This window comes from Arachis ipaensis, chromosome B4 (genome assembly GCF_059453495.1).
Source record: "Arachis ipaensis isolate K30076 ecotype BB chromosome B4, ASM5945349v1, whole genome shotgun sequence".
NCBI classification, from domain to species: Eukaryota; Viridiplantae; Streptophyta; class Magnoliopsida; order Fabales; family Fabaceae; genus Arachis; species Arachis ipaensis.
In genome coordinates this window covers 143605696-143627815 of record NC_142439.1, presented here as the reverse complement: position 1 = coordinate 143627815, position 22120 = coordinate 143605696, and the positions used below count along the sequence as shown (strand labels likewise).

The 22120-nt window shown below is 36.0% G+C and overlaps 5 protein-coding genes across 5 annotated transcripts; 4 read left to right on the top strand and 1 right to left on the bottom strand.

Moving 5' to 3' along the window:
* The first annotated feature begins 340 nt into the window (after positions 1–340).
* Positions 341–1087, top strand: LOC107637328 (uncharacterized). Its single transcript, XM_016340758.1, has 2 exons — positions 341–724; positions 764–1087. Exons 1-2 carry the CDS (start codon positions 341–343, stop codon positions 1085–1087), a joined length of 708 nt encoding a protein of 235 aa, XP_016196244.1.
* A 1765-nt stretch (positions 1088–2852) lies between these two features.
* On the bottom strand, positions 2853–3587 carry LOC107637327 (serine/threonine-protein phosphatase 7 long form homolog). The gene has a single exon (XM_016340757.2). It carries the CDS (start codon positions 3585–3587, stop codon positions 2853–2855), a length of 735 nt encoding a protein of 244 aa, XP_016196243.2.
* A 2843-nt stretch (positions 3588–6430) lies between these two features.
* LOC107635405 (histone H3.2) lies at positions 6431–7137 on the top strand. Its single transcript, XM_016338877.3, has one exon. The coding sequence runs from the start codon at positions 6521–6523 to the stop codon at positions 6929–6931; it is 411 nt and encodes a 136-aa protein (XP_016194363.1). The 5' UTR covers positions 6431–6520; the 3' UTR covers positions 6932–7137.
* A 1318-nt stretch (positions 7138–8455) lies between these two features.
* Positions 8456–16475, top strand: LOC107637326 (uncharacterized). The gene is made up of 16 exons (XM_016340756.3): positions 8456–8730; positions 8861–8906; positions 8998–9136; positions 9296–9356; positions 9614–11108; positions 11221–11252; positions 11725–11857; positions 12101–12198; positions 12399–12443; positions 13183–13288; positions 13668–13794; positions 14631–14746; positions 14865–14941; positions 15282–15416; positions 15595–15663; positions 15977–16475. Exons 3-16 carry the CDS (start codon positions 9030–9032, stop codon positions 16247–16249), a joined length of 2874 nt encoding a protein of 957 aa, XP_016196242.1. The 5' UTR covers positions 8456–8730; positions 8861–8906; positions 8998–9029; the 3' UTR covers positions 16250–16475.
* Positions 16476–17009: 534 nt separating this feature from the next.
* Positions 17010–19514, top strand: LOC107638146 (UDP-glycosyltransferase 83A1-like). Its single transcript, XM_016341315.3, has 3 exons — positions 17010–17192; positions 17343–17678; positions 18556–19514. The coding sequence occupies exons 1-3, from the start codon at positions 17060–17062 to the stop codon at positions 19407–19409; spliced, it is 1323 nt and encodes a 440-aa protein (XP_016196801.1). The 5' UTR covers positions 17010–17059; the 3' UTR covers positions 19410–19514.
* Positions 19515–22120: the final 2606 nt, after the last annotated feature.

The following is a 22120-nucleotide window of genomic DNA, read 5'->3' as shown; positions in this document are numbered from 1 at the left end:
TGTAAAAATACTTCATCGTGTATTTTGGAGTTTCAATCCATGCATTAGAGCATTCAGGCATTGCAAGCCCCTGGTTCAGGTTGACGGCACACACCTATACGGAAAATACAAAGGTACACTTCTAGTCGCTGTTGCACAAGATGGGAACCAGAACATTGTGCCCATCGCCTCTGCCTTGGTGGAAGGGGAGACAGCTAATGCGTGGCACTTCTTTCTCAGGAATCTGCGAACGTATGTTGTTAGAAAAGACGGTGTGGGTATGATCTCAGACCGGCATGAGTCAATACGGGCAGCAGTTAATCGTTCCGGTGGTGACTGGCAACCTCCAAGAGCATGATGGATGTTTTGTATAAGACACATTGGCAGTAACTTCTTAAGGGCATTCAAAGTCCCTCACTTGCAGAAGCTTGTTGTCAACATAGGGTATTCAAAAACGGTGGAGGAGTACAATATCAACTATAAGAGGTTGGAAGAGCGAGGCGAGGCATATGCCAGGTGGTGCGATGCCATTGGACTCAGACATTGGGTATTGGCATTCGACGAGGGACATCGATGGGGCCATATGACAACGAACCTTGTCGAGTGCATTAACTCAGTGTTGAAGGGTGCCCGTAATTTACCTGTGTTGGCGCTGGTCCAAGCAACATATTATAGGTTAAATGAACTCTTTACGCAGAAGAGTGCCGAGACTCACGAACGCAAGCGTGCTGGATTTACGTACTCTGTATTTGCGCAACAGTGGATAGAAATAAATATGTAACAGGCTGGGAATATAGTTGTCCACCGCTTTGATAGACGAAATGATGTGTTTGAGGTGCACGAAATGACTACTGAAAAGGTGTTAGTTGTTGATCTTGCACGACGGACGTGTGACTGTGGGTACTTTCAGGTTGAACGAATACCATGTCGCCATGTTATTGCTTGTTGTGCTAACCAGCGTCTCGATTGGCAGTTGTATGTGCATGATGTGTACAAGATGGCGGAGGTTTGTAAGGTATATAGATTTGAGTTCACACCATTAGGAGATCCCGAGACATGGCCTGCTTATGAGGGACCCACATTGGTCGCTAATCCCACCCTGAGGTGAACGTCTAAAGGCAGACCCAAACTGACCCGATACTTGAATGAAATGGACTCACGTGACATGCGTGGTCCTCGGATATGCCGTCTCTGTGGTGCTCAGGGTCATAGTCGGAGTAGGAGTCCGCAGCGTGCTGGACCGAGCGGTGCTAGTTCGTAGTTTAATATGGTCATGTTTGTACCTTTTAATTTGCATTTTGTCAGTTGATGCTTTTGAAATTAGACGTGTTTGTATTTTTCAATTGAAGTCCATCTATTGATATTTTAATGTCTGCTTAATATTGTCATTAATTGATTTCCTTAAGTAAATATACAAAAAAGAACTACGGGTTACATAAGTTAACAAACCAAACATTAAACACGATTTACATTACCTTAATTCTGAAAATAAAATCTAGATAACCTAAACCAAAGCACACTTCTTTCCAACTAAGTAGTTCAGTCCCTTACCTATAATGCCTTGACCGAACCGCGATGGAGTATACCTATCAGGTGGATTTCGCTCCGTCCGTAGGTCATATGGGTGACCTCGAACTGAATCATCCACCCCCGGAGCTCCCGAACCACCTGCCTCTGTAGGAGCGGCCGACCCACCTGCATCTGTCGAAGCGGCCGACCCGCCTGCCTCTACTGGAGTGGATGGACCGGAGTTGAGCGTGTCAACAACTGCGTATGCCCGCTGACGCTGGATAAAATCACTATCACATGACGCACTCCCTGACGTGTGGTCGGAAGTACGACCCCGCAAATCATGGGCCATATCTACTGATGCCCTATGTGGATCAGCCGACACCGACAGTGAAGGGATACCACAAACCAGCATTGGTCCAATGCTGTAGTTGCTGATCTCCATGTCCGTCGCTGGAGAAGTCAAACCAATCATAAACGGAAGGAATGGTAAGTATGGGATCATGATGCTGGCCGGACTGACCCTGGTCACTATGCTGAGAATGGTGGCCCTGAGAGTGGTGGCTGTGCTGAGAGTGCTGAGAGTGGTGGCTGCCCTGAGTGTGTTGGCTACCATGACTGTAGGCCGGTGGCTGTGGTATATAATAAGGAATCGGCTCAAACACTGCATGCTGAAGTGGTTGTGGGGCAGGTGGCTGTGGGGCAGGCGACTGTGGATGATGAGAAACGTACCCCGTCAATCTCAACAGATGTCCGTAGGAGCGTATGTACCAATCCCGGTACTCCACCGTCGGTAAAAAATCCCAGGTCGGAAGGGGGTGCTGATCCCGCAATCGACTGTGTCGCCTGTTGGCCCACTCCGCTATCCATGGCCCATGCAAAATTGTCCAGTCATGAAGCTGCACTCCGCGTACAACGATGCAATGCTGGTCAAGTGGAATATTCCTTGCTGCCCGCGGAGGAGGTTGTGCATATCCAAACTGACGCATCACTCGGTCCGCAGGGTGCCACTCGACACACTCGAACGACAACAATGGAGCAACGATGTCACACACCTCAAGATGGGATGCAACTCGTCGGGAACGATCAATCCGTGGTACGACCGCCATTCAAACTGCCACAGTATTATTGGTATATTAGAACCCTAACAATAATGGTTGGAAAAATGGATCAGAAAAACCATAACTATTTACCTCTTGTATGTAGTCTATATCATGACTGAATGTCTCTACGGTCTTCGATAACCACGCTGTGGTCCGTTCCGAATGACTCCACCTGACACGTTATTAATTGAAAAAATTTAAATAACTCACCATAAGTCAAACATGCATCGTGAATATAACACATGACTAAAATAAGACATATTACCTCCTGGCAACTGGTATCTCGGCCGGTGGAAGGGTTTGTCTCGGTACGGGAGCAAGACACGGCATTCGCTTCCATGCCCAAATAAACAACAGATTCAGAGGGCCATTCATCTCCTTTGTATCATATCGTGATGCACGACATAGTGTTCTGTAAAGATGCGCGAGACATGCTGACCCCCAACTATAAGTATGGATCTGCTCGAAATCGCGAAGCAATAGTAGATATTTCGCATGGGCATATGTGGTCGATTTGTCCGTGAATAGGGTTGACCCTAACAAACAGAAGATCTGACATCTGACGTATCTCCTGATGGACTCCTCAGTGTCCAACGACTCTGCGTCTCTGATACGTCGAACCCAACCCAGCTTTATATAGGACTTCGAAGAATGATTGACTGATGGCTCACGACCGAATATCGCTATGCTATGACTTTGAAGGAAGTCGCTACTACTATCTGTCCATCCACTGACAGGCTCTCCATCAATGGGTAGGCCGAATATATGAACGACATACTCTAATGTCACTGTAACCTCACCGACCGGCAATACAAAGCTGTAGGTTTCTGGCCTCCACCTTTCAATCAGAGCAGCTAACATGTGGTGAAATCCTCTTATGACTCCAATTCTAGAGACGTGATAGAATCCCGTGGCGCGTAAGTAGTTCTCCACCATCGGATTCCACAACTGTGGCGGATCCAGTTTACGCACCAACAAATTCTTGTTAGGCTGCATCAACAAAGATATATGTTACATTAATTAAATAATAATCCTTATAAATATTTTAATAAATATTCACATATTTATTTTAATATCTTATTTATTAAAATATTTAACATAGCTTATTTATTTATTTATCGAATAAAATATTTAATCCTTACGAAAAAAAATTTATGCAATAACAATATTTAATAACATTTGTCACGTATTATTTACTAATCTTTAGTTATCAAATTATTTATTTTTTCAAATTTTTAATAACAATATATTTTATACATTTTACATATTTAATTTATTATAATATTTATTTATTAATATACGCAACATATTTATGTTTAAAAAGTCAAAATATTTTTTTATTCTTGAATATATCCGTAATAACAAAAATTTTAAAATATAATTAAAAAATTCCATATTCTTATTATTATTAATGTTTATTTTATACAAACTATTAATATATTGTTAAAATATTTATAAAATACACAAAATAATATTCTCATTACAAAATATATATACATAAAAAAATATAAATACATAAAATAAATAAACTTTAAATACAGAAAAATTTTTAAAATTTACCAACTTGTATAAATAAGATGATGCAAATAGTTGATAATATGTTTCTCGGGCGTCATATAATTTCGTACCATTTTTTCTTAATCCCTTAAACTAAGAATTTTTTTTTACCGTAAAAATTTTTATCTCACTACTATTAACTACTACTCACTACTATTCACTACACTCTTTTCACTCTAAACCTATACACCGAGACAGCCCACACTTCTTTCTTTCTCTCTAATTTCTTTGCTTCACCACCTATTTGATTAACAATGGCAGAAGAAGAAGAATGCATATATATAGAAGAAGGAGAGAGCTCGTTGGTTCTCGAAGGGGAGCTGTCCCCTGCATGCAGGCAGCCTGCAACACGCTCCTCGCGTGGTGCAGCAGCAGCATTGGAATTCCGCGAACCTCTGCTGCGCTTCACGGGTCTCCAGACTCCAGGCACCACACCCCCAGTGGTGAGTCAGCACCCCCCTGGCGTGTTGAAGGAGTGCCGCCACGTCGCAGACCGTGAGTTTCATACTTCGGCAATACCTATCTTTAGCCAATATCCAGCCAATACACCACCCCTGCATCCATAAGAAAAATAATTTTTGATTTTTAACACATGAAATAATTAAATATTTAATCAATTTCATATATAATAAATTTAAATATTTTTTTTGAACATTTATTAAATTTAATCCAAGATTATGCAAGTATTTATTAAATTTTTTCGTCCCGTAAAAATAAAAATAAAAATTTAGGATTTAATTTAAATATAATAATTTATATTCAAATAAAATATAAAAAATTATTTCCTATATTAAATACGAGTATAATTAATTTTATTATGTGATGATATATTAAAAAATAACTTATTCTCTAACTTTTAAAAAATACAGAAATAATTGTCTTTGTTTATTTAGGGGTTAGGAGCTTGTTTGGGTGTAAAAGATCTTTTTTCGAGTTAACTTTTTTTAAAAGATCTTATGAAAAAGTAAAAGTAATTTTATGAGCTTGTTTTGGGTGAGCTAAGAAAAGATCTTTTTTTGAGTTATCTTTTTTTAAAAGATCTCATAAAAAAGTAAAAGTAATTTTATGTTTGGATATCTCATGCAAAAGATCTTTTTATTTATCAATTATATTTGGGTATAACAATATAAAAATATTTTTTATTTATTTATTACATGAAAAATATCCTTTTTTTAAGGAAAAATGATCTTTTAAAAAAAATGTAAATTACAGCTTTTCAAAATTTTGTTTTTAATTTTTCTAATGCTTTTACTTTTACTACTAAAAATTTACCAAACACGCTAAAAAAAAAGATCTTTATTTTTATTGAAAAAATATATTTTTTTATCAAAATAATGGCGCACAAACAAGCACTATGTTTGGGTATCTCATGCATAAAAAGTTCTTTTTATCTATCAACTATGTTTGGATATAATAATATAAAAATATTTTTTTGTTTATTTATTACATGAAAAACATCTTTTTTTAAGAGAAAAAGATCTTTTAAACAAAGATGTTTTTTTTTTATTTTTCTAGTGCTTTTACTTTTACTACTAGAAATTTGCCAAACACGGTAAAAACAAATTTCATTGAAAAAAGATATTTTTTTATCAAAATAATGACGTCCAAACAAGCACTAAGTATGATTTTGATCTCTAAAATATAAGCCGAAATTTTTTTCGTTCCTAACCTACAAAATCCTCCTTAAAGACTTAGTTTTAAAATCGTCCTTACTTTGTGACCAAAATCGTACAGAATGGCGGCGAAAGCGGAGGCAGAGATAGATTGTGCACAACTTCTTCTTCTTTCCTTTCTCGTTTTTTCTTCTCTATTTTTTTCGCATAAGTAAAAACACTCTCTTTCTCTTATTTTTTCTTTTTTTTATTATGTGTAATTTGGTCCAAAATTTTAATATTTAAATAAAAAATTAATTTTAAAACTTAATTTTAAACTTTAAAAGCAATTTTATATAAAAAAAAATTAAAAACAAATTTTTTTTTTATCTATATGTTAAGAACCAAAATCCTACTTTTTCTTTATTTATTTATATGGATTATGTGCGAAATATAGTAATTAGCATTTGCCAAGGACAAAGAGCTTAATGAGACAACTCTATTGGTTACAATCTCACTGCCACGGATCGCGATCCCATTCTCCAACTTTAAAAGCCTCACAACCGTCGATAAGCCCTCTTCTCTCCATCAACGGCTACAATCTCCTCAAATCATTCTCCCCATTACCATTTTCATTTCCCGCCTTTCACCACCCCCAAAATCTGCAGCTATATAACAATTCCCCAATTTCCCATCATTCACACCACCTCTCAAATTTTCCTCACACTTTCTCGAGAAAATCAAATCTCTTATTTTCTCTTCCGTTACTTTCTAATCGACATGGCACGTACCAAGCAGACAGCTCGCAAATCCACCGGCGGTAAGGCTCCAAGGAAGCAGCTGGCAACTAAGGCCGCCAGAAAGTCAGCTCCGGCGACCGGAGGAGTTAAGAAGCCTCATCGTTTCCGTCCAGGAACGGTGGCTCTGAGAGAAATCAGGAAGTACCAGAAGAGCACTGAACTTTTGATTCGTAAGCTTCCGTTCCAGCGTCTTGTTCGTGAAATCGCCCAGGATTTCAAGACTGATCTCCGATTCCAGAGCAGCGCCGTCGCCGCTCTACAGGAAGCTGCTGAGGCTTACCTCGTCGGTCTTTTCGAGGATACTAACCTTTGCGCCATTCATGCCAAGAGAGTCACCATTATGCCGAAGGATATTCAGTTGGCTCGCAGAATCAGAGGCGAGAGGGCTTAAGTTTCGGTCCTGGTAGATTCTAGGGTTTTTAGAATGTTAATGAATCCCAATTCTATGTTCTATTGTAATGAGGGCTCGTCTTTTGCTGAATTAAAATGTTAATGTGTATCTGCTTTGAGCAAATTGTGTGTTAATCTTAGTAGTAGTATTTGATGTCTAGTTTGTATTACTGTTACAACAAAGTATTAGTAGATTTTGAAATTTCAGATCTGACGTTACTACATTACTAAACTTCTACTTGCTTAATTGTCTTTGCATGTAGACTTCACTTGATTTCATTAATGGCTAAGCTTCAGTAGTTTTAGGTTGCTATAACAGTTACTTGATTTTAGCTTTGATTCTTATACACAGTTGATAAATCTGAACTATTTGGGTTTTGTTTGGCTATATCAGCTGTTGATTAACAATTGTCTTATATATCTTGTATTTGTATTAAATTTGATCGGTTATCAATTTCTCGTAGCTGCAATGGTGAGGCGGTCTCTACCTAGAATAAATATTAAACCGTAATTTCCTGCTTTTTTTACACTCAATTCATATCAATTGAAGTATTGAGACTGAAGATTTTTGAAATTGCTGGCTTTTATTATTAAGAGCCTAAGGGTCCATCTTACTGATGCCGCATTATTGTAAGATATTCTTGACATTACAAGCTCTCTTCACTCTCATGGACCTAGAGAGTTTCCATTTTGTGTTGTCTAGTCTTCTGGGTGGGGCGAAAACGCGAAATATGAGTGTTCTTTGTGTGCATTCATTTGCATATTCTGTTGCTTTCGTTTCACTAATTGTGAAATATATATTGTGCACTCTTTCATACAGCCATTGTTAGCCTAATAAAATTAAAAAAAAAAATCTAATTGTGGTAGGAAATTATAGTGAATTTTATGCAGTCACTAGTTCAGTTGTGTACATTAGCAGAGTACCATATATATGACTATAAAGAATGAATGAGCATTATTTGATTGTGGCTGATGAGTGATGAGCTGTTCTTAAGTAGGATACATTGCTTTTTCAATTTCATTGGGCCCGGCTTGATCCGTGGGATGGAGGCATGGAGCTTTCAACAAGTAATTCATGCGTCACGTATCACTTAAAATAGATTAATATACTGTTTAAAATTTCTAAATTGTACCACTAGTCTCAATGTTGTACAAGATACTATTACTATCAATCCACGCAGTTTGCGATAATTAGAATCCAAATAAATTTAAATTAGATTTTCGGTTTAAATTAGGTTAAATAAGAAATTCAATTTAAATTGATTTAGATTTAAATATTTTAAAGATAAATAATAAAAATCTACAATTAATTATTTAATTTTTATGCATGGACATGCAGTGGTATATTATTACATCAACAAAAATTACTAATGTTGAAATTCACTATTAAAAACATAAATCTGATAGTTACGCCGGTAAAAAGAGCAGCGTCTCGTGAAGTTCTCGTAGTCGTAGATTTTTTATTTTTTCTGGCTTTCAACTCCTTTCATTTCGCAAACACCTTTTGCCTTTTGCAAAGCGCAAGTATATATACATTGACTTGAGCTGAACGTGACACTTTTCTTTTCCCATTTTCGTCAAACCAATTTTCTAATTGTTTTCTTTCTTGGTATATTTTCAAAAAATGATAGTTTTCGCCATTCAACACTTTCTGGGCCATGAAAGCCTCCGTCGTTGTCAGCGCCATTGAAATACAGTAGCACCTTCCTCCCGTCCCTCACCTCACAATCACATTTCCACCTCCTCTATTATCATTCCATCATTCATTCTGTTCTTCATTCATTCATTCTCTTGAATCAGGTAAAGATTCTAAAACCTTTTCTTTTTGTTTTTCATTTCCAAGTTGCATGTCCTTCGTTTATGTTTTTCACTTCTAATAGCTTTCTGTATCATCATTGATGATTGCAATTTTATATCACTTATTACGAAGGTTTAGAAGACAAGAAGGAAGAAAGATAGAAAAGAAAGGGAAGAAGGTAAGTGTTTTGTGAGTTCTTGATTTGGTGATGCTATAGTTTGAATTACAACTCACATTCGCTTCTGCGATTGAATGTGATGGTTTTGTAGTACATACAGGAGTGAAGAGAAAAGAAAAAAGAATGGGAGCTGCTTTGTTGCCTCATGCAGCATTTGGGATTCGTCCCTTTGTTATAAACCACCCTTTTATATGTAGAAGAACAACTTCATTTGCAGCAATTAGAAACAGGTTTGCTTAAAGAATTCATCTTTTTTAGTATCCTTCCACATACTAATTTTTGTGGAGCCACCTTATACATTTGTTCTTATTATTAGTATTTTAAAAAAAATAACTTTATCTACAAGTAGTGAATAAATGCCTAAATCTTCTTTGTTTACCTTATTGCAGGAATTGTTTCTTTGCTGAGAAGAGAATCTCCAGACCATTTTCTATTGTTTACTCTGGAGCTGTAAGGACACTCTTGAATATATTGCTTTTGGAATATTATGATCTAGAATTATTTGTCTTACTTCTTGTTTGTCAATATTTCTTTCTTTTTTTTTTTTTTGAAATCTTTATAAAGTACATGGTTTTGGATGTTTTCATCATTCTAGAAGTGAGCAAGATTTTATGTCTTCTCTGCTATTCTGTTAAGTAGGTCCCAATAACATGAGTTCTTGCTTCGTGATAGTTGAGAAATAACCTATATTTTACCCTCTATGACAGAAGGATTCAGATGATTCATTCTCTGAGGTGGTTGTTGGTCAAGATGGTCATTTGGGAAGAAGTGAAGCTACGGGGTTAGAAGATGAATTAACGATGACTAAGGAAGCTCTTGTAGTGGCACAAGCGAAACAAGATGCTCTTGAGAAGGAGAGAAATCAATTGCTTGAAAAACTGGCTCAATCTGAGGCCGAAAAGGCGGAGTACATGTCAGAGATTTCTCATGACAATGAGGTAGATATACCAGAAGTTGAGGCCGCCAAGTCTCTTTTCCAAAAAGCTCTAAAGGAGACAGTTGAAGAGAGGTTCGATTTGGAATCTAAGCTGGTCCTTGCCAAACAAGATGCTATTGATCTTGCTGTGCAGGTTGAAAAGTTAGCAGAGATTGCATTCCATCAGGCAACTATTCATATACTACAAGATGCTCAACTCAAAATTTCATCGGCAGAAACCACAGCCGCTGAAGGAGCTCATCTAATTGAAAAGCAAATCATGGATGCAACTGAAAGTACAATATCATCCATTGTGGAAAAGTCAGAATTTGCTATAGGGAGAGCCCTAGCTATAGCAGAAGAAGCGAGTGAACATGCAAAAAAAACCACAGAAACACTAATAGATAATGCCTCTCCATTTGATCAAATTGCTTCTGTCCAGGCCGAAAATATGAAGTTGCAGGGAATAGTAAGTGATTTAGAATCTCAGTTGATTATTGCAAGAAATGAGGTTAATGGACTGAAGTTGGAAGTGGAACAAACCAGACAACAGCAAAAGGCATTTGAACAAAGAGCTATTGATGCAGAGAGGGCTTTGCTTGATTTTAAGGAGTCAACTGGGAAAAATATTTTGAAGCAGGTAGAGGAGATCAAGACATTTATGAAGAAAATGAAGATCGATGTTACAAAAAGAACAAAGGCAGTTTCCAAGACTTTTAAGACTGACTTGAAGAACATAAAGGCTACTGTTGAAGCTGCCAAACAAATGGTGCGTTTGAAAGATTATGCCTACCTAAATAGATTCAAAGCACTTCAGAGATCATTAAAAGCTTCAGAAGACGCTTCAAGGGTATGGAGACATAGAACTGAAATGGCGGAATCATTCTTATTGAGGGAAAGCCGGCAAGATGAAGGGGATGCGGATTCCATCTATGTTGTTAATGGCGGACGGATAGACTTTCTGAAAGCTGATGATTCTCAAAAATGGAAACTGCTAAGTGTCGGTCCTCGTAGAGAGATACCTCAGTGGATGGCAAGAAGAATTCAGGAAATTTCTACCAAGTTTCCACCAAGAAAAATTGGTGTAGCAGAACCATTGACATCAAAATTCAGACCCTTAGAGTTACCTAAAGAAGATGAAGTATGGTCCATTGCACAAGAAAAGCTAAAGCAAGGGGATGCTTTAGATGAACATATTAGAGAAACACTCGAGAAAAAGCGAAATGCATTGGAGACTGCTCTTAAAAGGAAGGCTAAGCAGGGAGACCCTGATGAAACAAAATTAGGTCCGGATGCTATGCTTTTGCTGTGTTAATGCGTTGCTTGAAATTATATGTAACTTTGCTTCTGGATGGTTTATCTTGTTGGCATCTAAAATTTTTTATAACTTAAATGCAGAGTCAGCAACTGGAACAGGACGCGAGATTGTGGTTAGTATACCTACTTACCCAATAAGTTGAGAGATTTGGAGTAAATGTAGGACATTAGGTTATTGCTTTTTGAGTTGCTTAGATCTGGTGATTATAATTTAAGTGTTTTGCTAACTTAAGGTACTTGTTAAGAAATAAAAAAGGGGAAATGTTTAATTGAAAAGATTTTAACCTTTCAATACATCGAATGCATTGCACAATTAAAATCCTCCTCTTTTTTAATAAAAAAAAGGAAGAGTTCTGAGTATTTGATACAATAGTGTGGATGTAGAAATGCTAGAGCATTTAGTGCCTTTGCACGCTGATTTTCATCTAGTACTAATGTAGTATATCATTACATCACATGCATTGTTTAGGATTGTCTTCAAGGGTCCATTAACTCTGATATTGCTATTTGTTGTTATGAGCATTAACTATTGAAACTTTTTACCCTCTATAGTGTCATTGCTTCTGATGAATTTATATTTCTCAGTTTCAAGCTTTTAATTGGGAGAGCTGGAGAAAACCGTGGTATTCTGAATTAGCTTCTAAATCTTCTGATCTATCTCAAGCTGGTATAACAGCAGTGTGGCTACCACCGCCAACACAATCTGTTGCTCCCCAAGGTTTGACTAGCTCACTTATATATATATTTTTCATCATTGTGTACCATTGGAATAATAACCTGTTCTGTCCTTGCATCTTGCCACATTTTTTTTACCCAGTTCTATCATTCCTGTGATCTGTCATTATATTTTCTGTTTTATTTGTCATCTCGTTTACTTTCACTTTAAGATGCCATATGTAATATGTGGTCAATGTCAACCTGTGGCACGGCAAGCATTAATGACGGTTTAACTAACATGCAGGTTATATGCCTTCTGATCTTTACGACTTGAATTCAAGCTATGGTTCTGTGGAAGACCTTAAAAGTTGTATACAGGAAATGCATTCTCAAGATCTGGTGGTATGCTTTTCTGCTAGCTTTGAGAAACTTACAAAGTTTACATTCGATTTACATTTTCTTTTTAAACTTTCTAGTTGCAACATTCTTAAGTAGTGCCCTTAGGGTATTTGTTAGTAAGACCTGTTTTATCTTTCCTATGTTCAAACTTTCAAATGCAAAGTATGGTCGTCAATTTTGAAAGATATTTCATTGGTGAATAGGTCTTGGGAGATGTTGTACTTAATCATCGATGTGCACAGAAACAGGTAAGTTATTTACTGCTTAGTCTAAACTTTTTGTATATATTTAGTGCAAAAGGTTATAAAATTTGTTCTTCGGACATGGGTTATGGGCTAAACTGAAGTCATCATGGTGTTAGATTGAGTATAAGGGTAGTGTCTGGTCTTAATCACAATACTTATTTTCTCCAATTTTATAATAAAAGATTCTGGTATGTTGAGTTGGAGACATGAAAGTAATTCGTTAATCATTCAATTGCGGCTTGTGGTTTTAGTCAATTATCTTTAGTTTCCTATATCTGTTGTAGCCTAATCAATATAAACGGAGCAAGTAGTCTATAGTTTAGTTCTTGTTTCTCTATTCTGCATAAATTAATTAACCTTTAGCACAAGTTAAAGTTTCGTACATTGTTCACACATACTGATCAAATCATTCTTATGTGAGATGTTATAGAGATGTAAAACCATTCTGAGTATCTAATGTTGGTTGTTTATCCAACTCAGCTACATCCTACATGCTAAAACTGGAATTAAGAAATTCTTCTAGTCTTCGCATGTGGTTTATGCTGAAATTTGCTGAAATATGGGCCATGTGTTTCGAAACCTGTGGGTTTGCATACAGTAGCTGTGTTCTGTGATTTGTATGGTCTCTTTTCTTTTTTAGTATTCGAACTCTAGATGGAGAAATCTCTTCATCAATAGGTACACTTCATAATAGAGTGTTGATAAAGGGCTGTCAGAAATTCACAATGTTTACATGTTTCAGAGTCCAAATGGTGTTTGGAACATTTATGACGGCAAGCTTGCATGGGGACCTGAAGCAATTGTATGTGACGATCCCAATTTTGAGGGCCGTGGAAATCCATCAAGTGGTATATCTTTATATATATTATATCCTCTACAGTTTTATCTTGTCTTTTCAGTAAGTTACTTGTGTGAGAAACTGAGGCTGTGGCCTTCCACTACAAATGATACAAAACCTAATTAAATAAGTATGAGGGAGAAAAAAAAAGTATTGAAACCTGTAATTTGTAATTAGTTTGAGTGTTCGCTTTCCGTTGGTCTAAGGTTGGCGTGGTCCTGAAAAGAAGTATGAACTATGGAGTTCCACTTCTCTAATGTGTCATAACTGATACTCCCCCATATGGAAGACAAAAATATAGCACCTTCTCCACAATATGGGAGTGCAAAATGCTTTACCAGGTAATTATTAGGATTTTTATAGACGTTTTTCTGATTCTCTTTATATAGGTGATATATTCCATGCAGCACCAAATATTGATCATTCTCAGGACTTTGTACGGAAAGATATCAAGGAATGGTTAAAATGGCTTCGAAGTGACATAGGTTATGATGGATGGAGGCTTGATTTTGTGAGGTAATTTTTTTCCATTCTAAGTATTTTGGAGGCTTGAGATAATTCTTTACTTACTAATTTCTACTGAATCTCTCTTGCAAGTTGTATCAATTTATATTATGAGTAAAGAATGGAAAAGATAAGGAAGAATTGTCAGTAAAAGTAAATACAACAGATAAATTGGCATAATCTTCTCCATTCCTTTTATGTAGGTAGCTGGAAAATGTTGGTAGTATATTAATTGATGAAAGAAATATTTTTCATTTTGGTTAATGAGGCCACTTTTGAATAAATATTCAACTTAAAAATACTGTAGTCTTTAGTGTCGTATGAACAACTTTTTTTCTTCTTTAAACCTCAATTCAAGTACACTGTTGTCCTTTCAGGTTAGAGTCTGAAACACCATTATTTGGCCCTTGCTTGGTAGCCATTGGATAATGGTAAAACAGAGCCTGCAAGATTTGTTAGCGTAGTATTGCAAGGAAGAAAAAAAAAACACTTCCCTTGTCTTCAAAGTGTTTAACTCTTAGGGAGCTTTCTTACTAAAAAAATGTCACAGTTTTAAGTTGCACTATGAGAAATGGGAGCTAAATAATGATATAATAGAAATTTCGTATCTTTATATCTGATATCTGTGGTGCTTTGAGCAAACGTGATACCAAAATAGATTAGTTCAATATTTTTAAGGGAGCACAAAATCTTGTGTTTCAGCAGTCTCTCTTTGCAATGCTCTACACATTTTTATTTATATGTTTATTCTTTCATCAAATTGAACATTGAAGTTATTCTAGTTCCTTTGTTTTACAATTAAAATATTATAATATAAAATTTGATTTTTCCTTATTATCTGCCTGCAGAGGCTTTTCTGGTACATACGTAAAAGAATATATTGAAGCATCAAACCCTGTTTTTTCCATTGGAGAATATTGGGACGCCATGAATTATGAACATGGAAATTTGTGTTACAACCAAGGTTCGTTACTTACTGCTTTATCCTCCTTATTATTGGTCCTGCAATAACCTGAAATATATCAACCTCTGAGTTATATACTTTTATCTTAAAAGCTATATTTCAAATTTGTAATAAATAGATGCTCATCGACAACGGATAGTTGACTGGGTCAACGCTACAGGAGGCACTTCAGCTGCATTTGATATGACAACAAAGGTACTCTGTTCCACATCAGTTAATGGTAGCTTCTTGGTAATCTTACATCCAGAAGCTTGCTATTATAATGAAAAATCTATATATAAGGAGATATGAGCTACTATTCAGTCGTGGCAAGCTGATTTCATGGGCAAGAAATTTTCCATATTACCCGATTAATATTAGAAAAATAACAAATTTCCTGGATGGCGTATTTATCAGCCGATTAATATGATGATAAAGTCATGTCGGATTTTCCCTCTATAGAAAGAAGTGGAAAACTTCATTAGAAGGAAGGGAACAAAAAGTGAAAGTCTTGTGGCTAGAATTTAACATTATATTGTTGTATTATGATTTTCAGGGGATACTTCATTGTGCTTTGCTTGGTGAATATTGGAGACTGATAGATCCTCAAGGGAAACCTACAGGAGTAATGGGATGGTGGCCTTCTCGTGCTGTTACATTCATAGAGAATCATGACACAGGGTCTACTCAGGTATCTATTCTGTCTTTGAAACACTCTCCCTTCTGAAAAAATCACAATTCACATACTAATGCAAACCATGATTCGAAAGTCTGACCTTTTTCTCAATTTGTGCGCTGTTGCCTTGACATTGTTGCATATACTATCAGAGAATGAGGAAAATGGACATAACATTTCATGTTATTTTCAGGGTCACTGGCCATTTCCACGAGACAAGCTCATGGAGGGATATGCATATATCTTGACTCATCCCGGAACGGTAAGTTCTCAACAGACTAACATCCAATAGACTAATACCTTCTTAATGGATTCAAACCTCGGATAAATTACATTGAGCTCTTCTGAGATTGGGAGATATTATTCGCAATACCTTTATGGCACTTGGTACTTCTTATTTTATAAAATATGACATACTGACCTCCCTTATAAATATGTTATTGATCACCCCAAAATTAAGAATTTGATAACCTCAGAGGAAGTCAATTCTGTTAGAGGACAATCTGTTGTTAGTCTCTTCATCTTTGATGCCCCATATTTATCAATGACTTATATTGTGCTTGAATACTTTGCAGCCCACAATATTTTATGACCATTTCTATGATTTTGGCATCCGTGATGTGCTAACCGAGTTGATTGAGGCTAGGAAGCGGGGTGGAATCCATTGTAGGAGCCCCACAAAGATATTCCATGCTAACAGTGAAGGTTATGTAGCACGGGTTGGTGATTCACTAGTTTTGAAGCTAGGACACTTTGCTTGGAGCCCCTCTAAGGAGAACCTGTTGGAGGGTAGCTGGAAAAAGTTTATTGACAAAAAAACAGATTACCAAGTTTGGTTGAGAGAATGATTTAATACAAATGGATATAATAGATAAACAGAGTAATAGACAATGGATTTCCATAATGATTGATGGAATTGAAAATAGCTTACTGTGAATATAAAGCACAAAGATCATAGGGAGAAGATAATCTTTTGGTTGTAGTATATACACCAACAAACATTGTATTAATCCTGTTAAAAGGGATTCCCTTAGGTAATGCCACTTCTAATTGCTGAATTCTATTTGCATAAATTTTTTCCCCTGTTAATAAGTAATTTGTAAATATGCTTGATGAAATCAGAGACATGCCCCCTCTGTTTCAAGGATGTCCTTCCCCTGATTATCGATAGTTTGATTATGTGTCTACCCTGGTCGTACAATTGTTAACTACATACATATATTAAGAAACCATTTCTAAAATTGTACTATATTACAAACTAAATTGGTTTGGTCCATTTGCGCTTTAGTTAAATATCTTACTCCTTTAAACTTCTCATTTTCTCAATACTCCTTTTTTTGCAACTAGATGCAAAGGAAGTAGTGATTCACTAGACCCAAACATTTTCCAATATTAAATGGTCATCAACATATAATTCGGTCAATAGTTATTAAATGCTTTGAAAGTGAATGAACCCAATAAAATCATCATTTATTTCGTCAATCTTGACTTGTGTGCCGAAATGCAGCATCCTAAGCGGCAGATCAATAGCATTGGTCACTATAAAACTTGGAAATCAAAGCTAACACTATATATAGTACACTTTAATCTCGAGTCCCTCACATAATTCTTTCTCTGAAGAATATTATTTTTCCCAACAAATTAAACAATTCACAAAGATGGGAATCCCTCACTTTCTTTGCATACCATTTCCACTTCTAGGCCATGTGAACCCCCTCATGCAATTTTCTCATGTTCTAGCCAAACATGGCTGCAAGGTCACTTTTCTACACACTGAGTTCAGCCACAAAGGTAATAATGTAACATATGTATAGGCTCAAATATCTTAAAATACCGTAATTAATTTATGTTAGTAATTGTATTATATCATTAGATGAAATGAAATATGAGTTGTAATTTCTCCTCTCTATAACTCAATTCTTCAACTTCAATATTGTTTAGGCTCCAACACCAACGTTGAAGGGTCAAACATTAAGGTTGTGACACTCCCAGATGGTTTGGAAAATGAAGATGATAGGAGTGACATGTTAAGAGTACTTTTGTCCATAAAGAGAACCATGCCTTCGTTGCTTCCAAAGCTAATAGAAGATGTCAATGCCTTAGACTCTGAGAACAAAATCAGTTGCATACTTGTTACCACAAACATGGGTTTTGCCTTGGAACTTGGCCACAGACTAGGGATCAAAGGTGCTCTCTTCGCTACAACTTCAGCTACTTCCTTGGCATGTGGTGTCTTCGTGCAGAGGCTCATTGATGATGGCATTATTGATTCTTCAGGTATGTATATGGTTTCTTCTTTACCATTGATTCTTGATGCCTACACTATTCACAAAAGAGTGTTGTACATATATATTTATTGTTGATTCCGTACATAGGTGGTTTTTCTTTATTGTTGATAGTTAAAAGACGTTAAATGAATTGACTAAATTTTCATATAAGGGTTCTCAATTATTCAGTTATCAACTTCACGTAAAGTTGACTACACCTGAATTTTCACCATTTTACAATCATAACAAAACATTAGTCATCGGTATATAATATGAAAAAGTTTTTAGATGTATTGGAATACCGGTATTCCAATAATTTTAATCGTTGGTTTTAATTAATATATATTATATATATTTTATAATTAAAATGAAAGGTTAAAATTATAAGAGAAAAAATAAAGAAATGAAGAATTTTTTTATGATAGTTGGATAACTATCACATGAAATATATCATTATATTTTTGTTTATTTTTAAAATAAACATAAATACTTCTCTTCATTTTATACATCCAAAAATCACTTTATGGTAGAATTAGTCATATAATATATGTTAAAATACGAAATATATATTAAAAATGTGCAAAGTAACCCATGTAAATACACACTTTGTTACACAACTTTGATCACGTTGAGATTTCAAAGCTTCAATTCCAATCTTCATGCAATGTTTTTTGTACAAAAATTAGATTAGCCGATTTGGCATTGGCCTTGGAAAATTGATTGTGTTTGTAAAATTTTCAATTAATTGAATGCACTGAAACAACAAAATTTGACCAGACATTATTAATTTCACTAATACTAGTACTTAGAAATGGGTGAAATTAAAATGAAAAACTAAACTAGCAGATACAAACTTTGGGAGTTTAATGATTCCGTAATGGTTGCAGGACACCCCACCAGAAAACAAGAAATTGAGCTCTCCCCAGGATTGCCTAAGATAGACACGGCGCAATTCCCATGGCGCGGCGTAAGCAAGCTCTGGTTTACTAATATTATTGAAGAGATGGAAACACTCAAAGTAGCTCAATGGTGGCTTTGCAACACTATTTGTGATCTTGAGCCTGCAGCATTCTCCATTTCACCAAGGTTCCTACCAATTGGTCCATTCATGGAAACTTATGATAATAACAAGGCTTCTTCTTCATTGTGGCAAGAAGACACAACTTGCCTACATTGGTTGGATCAACAACCAACTCGATCCGTCGTGTATGTTTCGTTTGGTAGTTTGGTTGTGTTGGAATCAAATCAATTCAAAGAACTAGCACTCGCGCTTGATCTCCTTAACAAGCCTTTTCTTTGGGTCGTTCGCGCCAACCAGAATAACAGTGATTCATCATATCCTAAAGAATTTCATGGAAGTAAAGGTAAAATTGTGGCTTGGGCACCACAGAAGAGGATCCTAAACCACCCTGCCATAGCTTGTTTTGTCACACATTGTGGTTGGAATTCTATTTTAGAAGGTGTTTGTGGGGGTGTACCATTTCTATGTTGGCCATTTAATAGTGACCAATTTATTAACAAGTTATATATTTGTGATGTGTGGAAGGTTGGATTGGAATTGGAAAAGGATAAGAATGAACTGATTTCAAGGGGTGAGATAAGGAAGAAGGTGGAGCAATTGCTTGGGAATGAAGAAATGAGATTAAGGTCTTTGAAATGGAGGGAAATGACTTTAAAAAATGTAGGACAAGATGGTCAATCAACAAAGAATTTGATTATGTTTGTCAATTGGGCAAAATAATGGGAGAATGATAAATAATGAGTTATATATGTTAATTGTTGTTTGTCCTAAAAATTGGAGCCCTGTGATGAGGGCTAACTATAATAAAATCTTATGATTTGAATGAGTTTTTTTTTTCTTTGTGATAAAATTAGAGTAAAATTTCATTCCGGTCCTTAACTATTTTGCTAACTCTCGTTCTGTCTTTTATCGACTGGAAAATGATATAACGACTCCTAACGATTAATTCTGTCAGACATTTTATCTCCTCCATTAATGTTTTCGTCTAGAGCTAACGAATTTTGCCTACGTATCACGTTAGTTGATGACGTATCAAGAAACTATTTCAAAGAGGCAAAATGTTCTTTGCTATGTCAGCAATACGCTACAATAAAATAGGACAATTAAACTCTTCAAAAAAAAATTTAGGAGACACTGAAACTCCTAACTAATTTAAACATAGACACATAAACCCAAAATGAACCATGAAGTAGGACAAATATCCTTAAATTTTAACAAGTCATTATATTTGCTGCACTGGTTACTGGCCTTGGTTGACGGCAGCCTCAGTTCCTTGCTCCTCCTTCTCTTTCTTTTTCTTTGCAAAGTCCTAATATGAGCGCAGTAAAAACTACATCATCAAGTTTAATAACTTTCAATCATTTTTTTCTTGATCTCCAATACAAATTTCATGTCCCCATTATAACAATATCCATCTATTAGTGTTGTGAACGTGATCTTGTTAGATTTTAAACCTCTCTTCTCATTCATCTCATTCACAAGTTTTCTAACTTCTTTCAAATTGCAGATCTTGCAAAGGTCATTGATCAGCGTATTGTTCGTGATCAAGTCCGGCCTAATGCCTTGATTGATCATTATCTGAAAAATCTTCCAAGCCAAATCAATTTTTTATATTTGTATTGTTTATCAATCAAAATGGTGAAAGTAACATCATTCGAGACCTAGAAAAAGAAAGGAACTAAGGCTACTACCAACCAAAGCCAACAACCAGTGCAGTAGCAGGTACAATGACTTGTTAAAAGTTAGGGATACTTGTCCTACTTCATGGTTCATTATAAGTTTATGTTTAAATTAGTTAGAGATTTAAGTGTCTACTAAAATATCTTTTAGGGTTTTAATTGTCTTGTTTTACTGCAGCATATTAATGTGATATGTAGGCAAAATTCATTAGCTTTGGACAAAAAAGTTAACGGAGGGGATAGAATATCTGATGAAATTAATCGTTAGGGATCGCAATGTCATTTGCTTATCAGCGATCTCAGGATCATTATGTGAGTAAACATAAATCTAATTATCTCCTGCTATAAAATTATTAGAGATTAACTATATATCTGTTGACGTACTAATCACAATAACTTGTGTTGATTACACAAGAGTCCTATACACAGAGATTAGAGGCTGCGAGTCAGTAGTCTCAGCAAGGTGGGGAGGGTGTTACCGATGGATTTGCAACTGCAGCCGTCAATCCTGATGCGGTTTGGTGCGAGACTACCTTAGCGCCGTACAAGAACCGCGTATACGGGATCAGATCGTTCTTCGCCAGCAGCCTCCGCACATTCACGTTGAGGTCGTCGTCAGACTCCACCACCAGTCGAGCTCGAGGAATGCGTTGATCTGAGGCTGCAGGTGCAGTAGCTCCAACGCAACCTTGAACAGCAGGCACAGGTGCTTAACAATTATTGAGAGAGGTATCAAGAGATCTTTACCCATGTGACATCTACTGATGAGTTCAGGCTGGAGTTCCGGGAGTCAGTGGAGCGGATGCAAGCTCAGATGGAGATGTACAAGGCCCAGATGTACGCCAATGGCATCGACCTTGCTGGTGGCAGCGGTCCTGCTGATGGCATACGGTCATCACCGCCTTCTGCGCTGCCGACTTAGAGTCACGGGACCAACGACGATGATGACGACTACCTAGATCTGTAGTTATTTATTTTACGTTCTATTGTTTCATTGTACACATTTGATGTAGTTAATTTTTAATATATTTGAATAGTGTATTATTTATTTTAATTAAATAATAGTTTTCATTATTTAAAAATGGATGACTAATTGTGTGAACTGTGTTTGATGGCTGCTGTTGCTACGGGGATGGTCAAAATTGATGCCGCTGCTGTGAAACAAGAATAAAAGGAAGATTGTCGCGTAGTTGAGTCGTGATTGAGGTAGTATTTTTCTCAAAACATATTTTATATCAAGAAATTATTATAAATCGATATTGATGTGAAAAATATATTTTTGTGATTGTGCGAGTCTTATGGATTAATCTGAGCTGTTTAGATGAATGTGATTTGATTAAATGCTCAAATAATGAATGAAGTTGGTTTAACTGTGATTGATTTGATTTGGTTGCTGGTTCCTTGAGTTGGTTAAGTTGATTTATTTGTGGTTATGAGCTGTAACTGATTTATTGATTGTCGAAAATTGTTTGATTGATATACGCTGAGAATTATTAAATGTTTTGACTGATTGAGAGATGTCTGGTTTGGATGGATCTTTTGAAGGGTGAAAAAATTCAAATTTCAAGAGAGATGCTGTCAAAATTTTATAAGAACTTGAGTGAAAATTTAATGATAATAATAATGGAAACAGGTGCTATTTGGAGACATTGTTTTGAAGTCTCATTTGAAAAATTTGGATTCAAGAATTATGTTTTGAAAATTTTCTGGTAAATTTAAAAGCAATTGAATTTGATTGATAAATTCTAATGA

What these genes read in the sequence shown, in the direction of transcription:
- LOC107635405 (XM_016338877.3), top strand. Translation starts at nt 6,521, where the DNA reads ATGGCACGTACCAAGCAGACAGCTCGCAAATCCACCGGCGGTAAGGCT.
- LOC107638146 (XM_016341315.3), top strand. Translation starts at nt 17,060, where the DNA reads ATGGGAATCCCTCACTTTCTTTGCATACCATTTCCACTTCTAGGCCAT. An exon ending in CACTGAGTTCAGCCACAAAG is followed by an intron (nt 17,193 to 17,342) that starts GTAATAATGTAA and finishes AATATTGTTTAG; the next exon opens with GCTCCAACACCAACGTTGAA. An exon ending in TGGCATTATTGATTCTTCAG is followed by an intron (nt 17,679 to 18,555) that starts GTATGTATATGG and finishes TAATGGTTGCAG; the next exon opens with GACACCCCACCAGAAAACAA.
- LOC107637327 (XM_016340757.2), bottom strand. Translation starts at nt 3,587, where the DNA reads ATGCAGCCTAACAAGAATTTGTTGGTGCGTAAACTGGATCCGCCACAG.
- LOC107637328 (XM_016340758.1), top strand. Translation starts at nt 341, where the DNA reads ATGTTTTGTATAAGACACATTGGCAGTAACTTCTTAAGGGCATTCAAA. An exon ending in GTGCTGGATTTACGTACTCT is followed by an intron (nt 725 to 763) that starts GTATTTGCGCAA and finishes AATATGTAACAG; the next exon opens with GCTGGGAATATAGTTGTCCA.
- LOC107637326 (XM_016340756.3), top strand. Translation starts at nt 9,030, where the DNA reads ATGGGAGCTGCTTTGTTGCCTCATGCAGCATTTGGGATTCGTCCCTTT. An exon ending in TTTGCAGCAATTAGAAACAG is followed by an intron (nt 9,137 to 9,295) that starts GTTTGCTTAAAG and finishes ACCTTATTGCAG; the next exon opens with GAATTGTTTCTTTGCTGAGA. An exon ending in TGCATTCTCAAGATCTGGTG is followed by an intron (nt 12,199 to 12,398) that starts GTATGCTTTTCT and finishes ATTGGTGAATAG; the next exon opens with GTCTTGGGAGATGTTGTACT.